Source organism: Nansenia antarctica, assembly GCF_963989245.1.
Source record: "Nansenia antarctica genome assembly, chromosome: 6".
NCBI classification, from domain to species: domain Eukaryota; kingdom Metazoa; phylum Chordata; class Actinopteri; order Argentiniformes; family Microstomatidae; genus Nansenia; species Nansenia antarctica.
In genome coordinates this window covers 65,875,224-65,884,891 of record NC_137676.1, presented here as the reverse complement: position 1 = coordinate 65,884,891, position 9,668 = coordinate 65,875,224, and the positions used below count along the sequence as shown (strand labels likewise).

Genomic DNA, 9,668 nt, shown 5'->3' with positions numbered 1-9,668 from the left:
ATTTCATTTGTTTATTCAAAGTAAAACAAACATATCAAGCATGGCGCATGTTGATCCACAAATATTCATCCTAATGCAGTAGCTGACAAGAGAAATGCTCTTCGGCTCATTAAAGATACAGTTTGTGAAGTTCAGCACGAAGTTTGAGGTAGGAAGCATGTATAGTTATTTTCAGCTCCTCTCAATTTCAATCAGGCAGAAAGCACTTTTATTGAAGGAGTAATGAACTCTGCTTAAACTACCACATGCGAGTATGTGAGTCATGAGCACTGAAATAGTTGTTTAATATAACAATTAATTCATTGTTTTTTTTTACTGCATAATAAAGCAAGCAGTAACAGTACTGAATCATACTTTCTTTTCTTCTTTTTTTTTACTTTGTTTATTGGATTTTCCAAGAGAATACAATTGTGAACAGAGCATTTATAAAAAGTAAAAACGTACATATACCCTCTATAGAAAAGTGAATGACACTTTTTGATCTTACATGTTGACTATACTTCTATTTACAGCACAATTACGTCATGTCTTTGTCCCCTAATTTCTTATGAATATGGAGGTTTGTTTAAGATGTTAATAACAAAATAAAATATCATTTATACCACATTCCTTGAATAATCCAAAGTTGGTGAGTTAGACCGAATAGGTTTTCTATGATTTCTATACTAGAAATCAATAACATTTCCTCTGTATGCTGTCTCCTAACCTTAGGTTGAACTTTGTATCCTGCCAATAATTGAATAGTTATTGCTACCACTAAATTCAGCACTCTATCATATTTTGAACCACCAAATAGCTTTTGTCTCAGCACTGACCATACACCAGTCCAAAGGCCAGCAGCTCCTAAAGGCTTTAGAAAAGACACCATAATGGCTGTGTGCTGGCAGCAGTCAGTCTTGGGCTCATTATTTACATACATTTATGTCCATTCACAAACCTGACAGTTGCACATAGAACGTTGCTAAGGACAACTTGGTCAGTTGAAATTAATAACTCTCAAATGTTTCAGAAATGTTAGACAACATAATTTATTGTACATACATTCATGTAAATAAAGGATGGCTACCGCCCAAGGATGGCTACTGCCTAGCTCAAAGCCAGAGAGGCAACACAACAGGACAGGGTGGCCCATCATAGTACACTATGTATATGTACATTACAAGAAGGGTTATAATACTTCAAATGGGTGCTTTGAGTAAAGTGATACCATTCATTTCTCTGTTAAAACACGTTCTTGTACTGTATGTCATTTTAATGTTTATTAATGGTTTGTATGCTGCAATATAAAATCAAAATATGTCATCATAGATGATACAATGCCGAAAAAAAAGAATCCTGATTCAAGGCTCTGAGGCAACAAAATGTGAACATTGTGAATACTTTCCATAGGCACTGTATATGTAGATAATCTTGCTTTCATGGCATGCTTTATGGTTTGATATTATACATATTGTAGAAAGAATCAACACTTTTATATAACAGACTCAAATGCAGATGTAGAGACTCAGTTTCTGATCTTTTGCTTTTTATGATTCTGAAACTGTACAGTATCCACGAGTAACTGAAACACCTGTCAATATGCAGAACTAAAAGGATGTGAGAGCTTACATGCAATGCTTTTATATTTCCATAACATTCATAGTGAAATCATAATCATGTATACTTGAATCATGTATAATACTGTACAAATCATATCAATCATTCTGTATAATGTCTCAAATGGTAATAAATGAAATTTGCGAATGTTATTATTATTTAAAAATATATATGTTTTAGGGCATTTGTTTATTGGGATAAAGACAGTAGAGATTGACAGGAAGGATGGGTGAGAGAGAGGGGGGATGACATGCAGGATAGGCCAGAATAGAACCAGGGACCCTGCGATTGCGTGGCATGCAGTGAGCTACACTACCCAGGCGCCCTGCGCACCGGATTTTGTGGATGTAACTGTCAAATTGTTTTTGGAGAAATATTTTATTATTATTATTATTATTATTATTATTATTATTATTATTATTATTATTATTATACGTATTGAGCATAAAGTATAAGTCACTTGGATAATAACACAGAATGATCAATACAGAATGTAGGCCATTTTGATTTCCCAGTGTTTTTGAAGAATATGATTCAGAAATACCTGAAAGTAGCTTAGTACTAATTTCCTACTTTATCAGAATGTATGAAACAGGATGGCACTGCTGTTTGTTGGCCTACACACTGCAGACCTGGGTTCAAATAATATATGCATTTCAATCATTTCAAATACTTTGCTGTGCTTGATTCTATTTGCCTGGGACAACAGAGCCAATGGAATCATCTCAGATTTGCAAACCCTGCCCAACTGCCACCCCAGCCAGACTCAACTAGGCCCAACAATTTGATTGATTGATTGATTGATTGAAAACTTTATTAGAAGATTTGCAGAAGTAGGTACATGAAAGTACATATTACATACAAGGTCAACTAACAGGATAAAAACCCAAGAAAGCCACTGGCTTATTTCAATTGGGGTCCTTGATTATTACAATGATTATCAGTCACAAACCTGACTGGAAACTGGTTGTCAACTAGTCAACTGTTCAACCCAAAAGTGTATCACAGTAAGCAAGATTGCGAGACTGGGTTACCAGACCACCATTACACTTGTGACAAGTGATTTTAGTGACCACAGGTAGTCAGGACCTCAGTTTGGACCTGCAAAACTCAATCTATGCAATTACGCAATTTAATAGCAGCACCTAGTGGTTTAAAAGAGAACACCTGAAATATTAACTGAATTTTGCTGTACTGAAGTGAATACAATACAATACCATATTCACTTCAGTCCATCATTTTTATCCTAATATTATATGATAGCATTGCAGTCAACATGTATGCTTTATGATAAAACAAGATGGAGGATAATCATTATTTGTGTTAATCGTCTTGCATATGTTTTGTTATCAAATTCCATTCCACAATTCAATACATCCATTTGACAAGCTGTTGTTGAGCGGTCAAGCATAGTGTGAGTACTCAAACTACGGTTAAATAATAGTTAAAATAACGGTTAAATAACATTCTCTGGTTTGCTTTATCTTACACCAAAACGGGGGCTCAATCTCAAAAGTCTTTCTTTGACTCCTCACATTCTCTTTCCTTGCCTCCTTTACAGGAGAAGGTCATAGCAGAGGAACCTCAGACCTTTTCCTGCCATGAGGAAGCAGCAAGGAGAGAGAATGTTCTATAGTGGCCTATATTTCATATGATACAAATTCAAAATTGATTCAATTTCATAAAAAAAAAAGTCAAGTTCCGCAGGCTGGGTAGAACTAGGTTATTCTATTAGTCTTTCTATGAACAATATTACAAAACTAGACCAAATGTGGAAACTGCTATTGAATAGATGATATAGATGAATAGATGTTCTGATCAAATTGTCTTTTGGTGAGTGCTTAGCTACAGTTATTGACTTGGATGGCCATTTACTCAAAGTCAGACATTTCCAACAGATGCAAGCCATGTTTCTCAGGAGTGAATGCAGAAGAACATGGAGATGTCCATGAGTGTCTGTCAAGTCCCAGAGTAACAAGTGCTCACCTGAGTCCTCCAACCTCTGTCCTCAGACCTGTGGCATTGGTCCTCTCTGGGTCGGCCAGACCCACTTTTTGTTGTTTCTTCAGATTTCTTGGTGGTAAACTATCAAACAAAACTAGGGAAGGGCCCCATATGTCAAGTCCAACAATCCTTGAGGTCCTCAGGCCAAACTAGAGAAAATATCTAAGAGACTTGGTCAAGAATGGAATAGACTAATAGTGCAGGCCACACCCCTTTCTTTTATATCCTTCAGGCAGGAAGTCCACCTGACAGTGAGGGGTGTCTGCGCAACACTGCCTTCTGGGGTTAGGAGGTGTGTAGTCAGTGATGTAGTGTAGTAAATGTGATCTGAACTACCTTGACCGGGGGTCATCACAAGGGACATGGCCATCAATTCATAACGATTTTGGGCATTGGAATTTTTGTGACCTTTACTTTAAAATCGCATAATTCTCTTGGACATGGTTAAAAAAAGATGTTTGGAGATGTCCTGGTGAAAGTTGTGTGAGAACTATTGTGCTGTATCTTGTATCTGTAGTATTTTGGGGTGAAGGGCCTGGAGCTACATTGAACATTTTGAACTCACTATTATTTGCATGGTGGTGAAGAAAATGTAGAAATGCATGCCATTCATTTTTAATGAACGGGGAACGTTCCAGAGACTGAAACGGGGGCTGAAGGCGGGGTGTGATCCACCCCTGCTTCCAGATGTAAATTCTTCTCAAAGCAGAGATTGCTTCCTCATTTGTCTAGTGACAGCTCTATTGCAGTCCTGTCAGAAATCAGTTTGAAAACATCATAAAACATTAGTCATCACAAGAATACTTGTATACCCCCAAGCAACAACACTCAAATCACAGAAACCTTGGAGGGTAACATTGCTTACATTTTTATTTATTTTTGGCATTTAGCAGACGCTTTTATCCAAAGCGACTTAAAACAAATACATTTGTCTATGTTAGTGAATCATCTATCCATCAGTCACCGTAAGGAAAAGTCATCTATGCTAGGACCACGGGCCATTGGCAGTCACAATGCTAGAAGAACGAAGAATTCTGATCTCTCCGGACAAAGGGGACACTGGGAAGGAGAGGGAGGAAGGGAGGAAGGGAGGAAGGGAGAGAGTGGAAGAAAGAGTTTTCTGGAACACACCCAGTGAGGGGGGAGAGAATGGAGGGAGCGGTGGGGAGAGAATGGAGGGAGCGGTGGGGGGATAAATGGATGGAATGCTGGGAAAGGACCGTGACCATGAGATCTCTCTGCACCCCGTGTGTCTGTCCCAGCCGTGGTGTGTGTTTTGGGGGGAGGGAGGCAGCATGGTGTGCCAAGGAGGTCTGCGGATAACCAACTATGTGGGAGGGACGCAGGCGTTGACTAGTTTGGCAGGTTTACCGAGCCTTCCATGGATGTTGTGACACTCGCTAGTCAAAACAGCATAGACAGAACCGTAAATGTTGGAAGGGACAACACTTCTAGATAACAGACTAAAATTGAGCAGTTGAACTGAAAGTAAAAAATGAATTAAAATGCTTAAATTATGCATGTCATTTCTGACCTTTTGCGCTCGATAATTCAAGCTATGTATGAATGAGCAAACAGAATACAATCAACATAGGATTGCAGCTTTAATTCATCTCAATTGCACATTACAGTGAAGTACAGTACAGCCTCTTATACAGTACATGAGCAATAGACATCCGTATACCATCAGTCCCCAATCATTTCAGTCAGTTTTAAAAATACAAAACATTCACCTTTAGATCAGGCACTTAAATCCTAAATTATTTGTTTCTACGCATTAAAAAAAAAAAAAAAGACAGCTTAAATACTGTGTTCCCTCCCTCTGGTGACATGTTTTGGCCTCTTAATCTTAACTGTAGAATCACCGGTTCACTTAGCTGACATTTTTTTCTTGGCTTACAAGTAAATGGTCATGGACTGGCACTGGCACTGCGTCGCCCAGGCTGGACTCAGCACTTGGCCTTTTTGCCATAGCTGTCGACCATCTCTGGAGTGATGCTCTCGTCTTCCCCCACGTCCTCCGTCACGGCCTTGCCGACCAGCTGGAAGATGTCCTGTGGGGGCACGCCCTGCGGCTCCCCCACCTTCACGGTCAGCATCTCCAGGGTCAGCGCCGTGCCTTTGGAGATGGCTACCTTGGCCACCACCGACTTGCCCAGCTGGAAGAGAGTACATAGACAGAGGAGGTTTTTTTACTTTGCTATTCCAACTAACCTGTGAGTCATTCCCATTCTCACAGGGGACTCAGTGTAAAGAGCATTAATGTTGTCCCTATATAATAATAATAATATAATTAATGTTTTTATCCTATAGGTGGTCCCCTGTGGCTCAGTTGGTAGAGCATGGCATTAACAACGCTATGGTTGTGGGTTTGATTCCCACTGGGACCATATATACTGAAAAATGTATGCACTCACTGCAATGTAAGTCGCGTCATCTAAATGGCATAAATTATTATTATCATCATCATCATCATCATCATCATCTTGTGGCTAACCTTGTCATGGCAGGCCTTCTCACAGGGCAACATCTGCTTGATCCCCGTCCCTAAAGCCCGCTCCACCAGCCGGACGGCTTTGACCAGCTCTGCCAACTCAGAGGGCACCAGCGACGCCTCGTGGTCACTGCCCTTCCAGCTCTTGTCCAGGGTCACATGACGCTCGATGACCTTTGCCCCCAGCGCCACTGCGGCCACAGAGATGTATGTCCCTGACTCGTGGCCAGAATATCCGATTGGAATATCAGGGAATTCCTTTTGGTATTCCTATGCCAGAGAGAGAAAAAGTGTGACTGGTCAATCTACTGCCAAATGTAAAGATCCTCTACATAAGTTGGCATTGCAATGCGAACATTTTGCCAAGGAACAAAGATAAACGGTCACTTCGAATTGACACACAGGTCAAGGATAAACAGCGAAAGTGCATGAAGATGGCATCCTCCACATTTTCACAGTGCAAGGCAAACATTTCTTATGTTTTTCAAAGATAAGAAAAATGACGCACTGACAAAATGTTCATTTTGCACTGCAAGTGTGTGGAGGATGCCATCTTTAGCACCACGAGCACACACTAGCTTGCCCAGAGATGTTGTGGGTCGTGGATATGGCGCTCATGAGAAGCACTTACCGCGATGATACGCAGGTTGACATCTTCAGCCTCCAGCGGGTAGGCACTGGTGCACTGGAGGATACAGAAGTTCTGATTGTGCTTCTTCACCGTCTGATAGACCCGGCGCATCGTCTCCATCGACTGCATGCCGCTGGACACCACCATGGGCCGCCCTAAGAGACCGGGTTCAGTAAAAGGTTAAAGGAAAAAGGTTCAGTTAAAGGAATCTGACCATCCTCGTTCTCAATGTTATTTAACCATGAAGCACCATTTCAGTTGTTAACAAATACAAAATGCACTCAACAAACTGAATAATAGCAAGTATTTGAAAGTTTCAAACTATAGAATTAATTAATCTCTCATTTCAGCAAATCAGAAGTCACTTTCTTGAGATCTAAAATATGACATGTTTAAATTACAGTACACATTCTACGTATTTATCTATACCAACTTCTATAATGATGAAGATTCACTTTTACTATTTTTTTCTGACAATAGTAACATTTGACTAACTGACCTTTTTTTGCAGTCTTTTCTAGATAGGGGAAGTTGTTGGTATCTCCTGAGCCAACTTTGAAGAAGGGCACATTGAGGTCATGTAGAAACTCCACAGCCATCTAACAAGGATGCAAATAAAAAAATACATTTGTATTAGGCTACCCACATTTCTAAATGATTAAGCTAACATAATAATGACGTAAAATGTGTGCAAAATGATGCATCTTAAAGCCAGGAATATTTACACACCTAATCTAATAAACATGTGGTAATCATTTATGAATGAAATCATAAACCCTTACCTCATCCATTCCGGAAGCGGTGAAGAAAATTCCAACCTCCTTTGCATATTTCTTCAGCTCCTTGTACTGCTCATGACTGAACTCCAGGTGGCGCTTATGCTCCCCATACGTTTTTCCCCAGGACTGCTTTGATGTGTACGGACGCTCCAGGGCACGTTTGTTGAACTTGTGCTCAAGTTCGCTCTTCTGGAACTTAGCGCAGTCTGCCCCACAGTCCTATAAAGTAATATCAAAATGAGTATTATGAAATAAGGCAGATAGACCTATTAGAACCTTTCTAATAGTTTAGGCTACAACTCATACACGCAAATGTATTCTGAAGTTTTATATCATAATGTTTAAAAAAAAAAAATCCACCACATCATCTTTTATTTTTTATTTTATCACAGTGCGGCTTCTAATCATTTCCGTCTTTGGAACAGTAAAGGAGTGGCCTGTCCCATTGACGCATTTCAATGGAAAGTTCCACTTAGCAACACTTACAAACCAACCTCTCCACTTCATCACTTGTTTTTCTTTACTATATTATGGAGCTTCATGTAATGCACTGTAATGATGCAGTTTGGATTCTAACAAACAAAAGTGCAATACAGAAAATAAGTATTTTAAAAACGTGCATAGATTGTAGGTATTCTCTTTTATGAACTTGATGGCATTACAGTGGTGGTGGGGCAGTTGAGTCATCTTCTGACCCCTGGACCCATGAGCATCTCAATCATGTCCCAGTATGTTTTTTTGATGTTGCAAGAAATGTGGTTGAAGAGAAATAATAGAATGTGTCTACCAGTCCAGATCTACACCTTGACACACTTTAACAGTCCCTCCTGAGACCTCCTCTAAAAATAAAAAATAAAACTTCCTCCTTCTACCAATGGCCCAAGCATAGATTACCTTTTCTTGCTATGACTAATGGATGGTTCACTTACTTAATCAAATGAATTTGTTCAGCTAAATGCCAAAAATGTAATGTCAATGTAGACCAAACTGTCCCATTAGATACATTAAGATACATTTCAGTTGTGTAAGAAGTCATCCTGCATAGCATATTAATTCATACATAGCCATTTGCATATCCAGCTCACTTATTATTCATGTCAAAATATACATTCCAGAATTGTATAACACCTGACATGTTCGTGTTGATAATTCGTGTTGATAATTTGTAGTGTTGAAATAAACTCCTGAAATAAAAACAGTTGATACGTCTGTGTCATTTTGGTGGTAGTTTTGGTAAATGCATTGCCACTGACCTATGCTTTACCCCCACATTCCGATTTGAAAATTCTCTCTCTAAGCAATCGTACGGTGTATAATAATATAATGATATAAAGTGCATTGCGCTGATGTTGTATCAGCTGTATCAGTCATGCTCCCACCAAGATACTAAGGTATGCATCGAACAGCCATGCAGACAAGTTGTAAGATTCAAAATACAATCCAGCATGTCATGATAAAATACATTATCAAAGGCTGGGCACTAGTTCCCTAAGCCAAGCTAGCTAGAGAACTACGCCAACTAATTCATTTGGCAACACTGTTACCTTGGCCATCTTGATCATTTCCTTGGCGATTTCGATATCCCCCTGATGGTTTTGTCCAATTTCGGCAATAATAAAGCAGGGATGAGAACCCCCGATCATCCTGCCGGGACAAAGTTCGAATTTTAAAGGCATTTTCGAAAGGTAATTATGCGATGAGGCTAAGTGCAGTATGAGTATCTGAGGTTGGCAAAGCAGCTAGGTACAGATGGTCTCCCACTGACTTGACAGGCAGACACAGAGAACAAGAAAGTTTCTACTTCCGGCTTTATGTGACAGCCTTCACATTAAAAGCCATCTTCTGACATGTCAATAAAACGGACATCGTGGGCTCGCTTCAGCACTAATTGCTCATACGTACTAGTGGGCTTGGCCCAAACACGGTATTTGATTGGTTGGACATGTCATGTCGAGGCGTCGCTCATTTCAAACGCGTTTCCACCCCTTTGACCTTTGTATTTGTTGTAAGTCTCTTTGAATAAATGCGTTTGCTAAATGCAAACAAATTAAATATAAATGGTTTCAACTAGGTTGCCATGTGTAATTGCAATTTGAACCCGTCGCAGACCTAAACTAAGTCAACCGAACTCAGGTATCCCATGACAGATTACCCTTTACACAAA

General features: G+C 39.6%; 1 protein-coding gene across 1 annotated transcript; it reads right to left on the bottom strand.

Moving 5' to 3' along the window:
- Positions 1-4,957: 4,957 nt before the first annotated feature.
- On the bottom strand, positions 4,958-9,248 carry nansa (N-acetylneuraminic acid synthase a). The gene is made up of 6 exons (XM_080533324.1): positions 9,049-9,248; positions 7,508-7,723; positions 7,225-7,324; positions 6,726-6,880; positions 6,098-6,364; positions 4,958-5,759 (listed from the first exon to the last, which is right to left on the bottom strand). Exons 1-6 carry the CDS (start codon positions 9,178-9,180, stop codon positions 5,550-5,552), a joined length of 1,080 nt encoding a protein of 359 aa, XP_080389450.1. The 5' UTR covers positions 9,181-9,248; the 3' UTR covers positions 4,958-5,549.
- Positions 9,249-9,668: the final 420 nt, after the last annotated feature.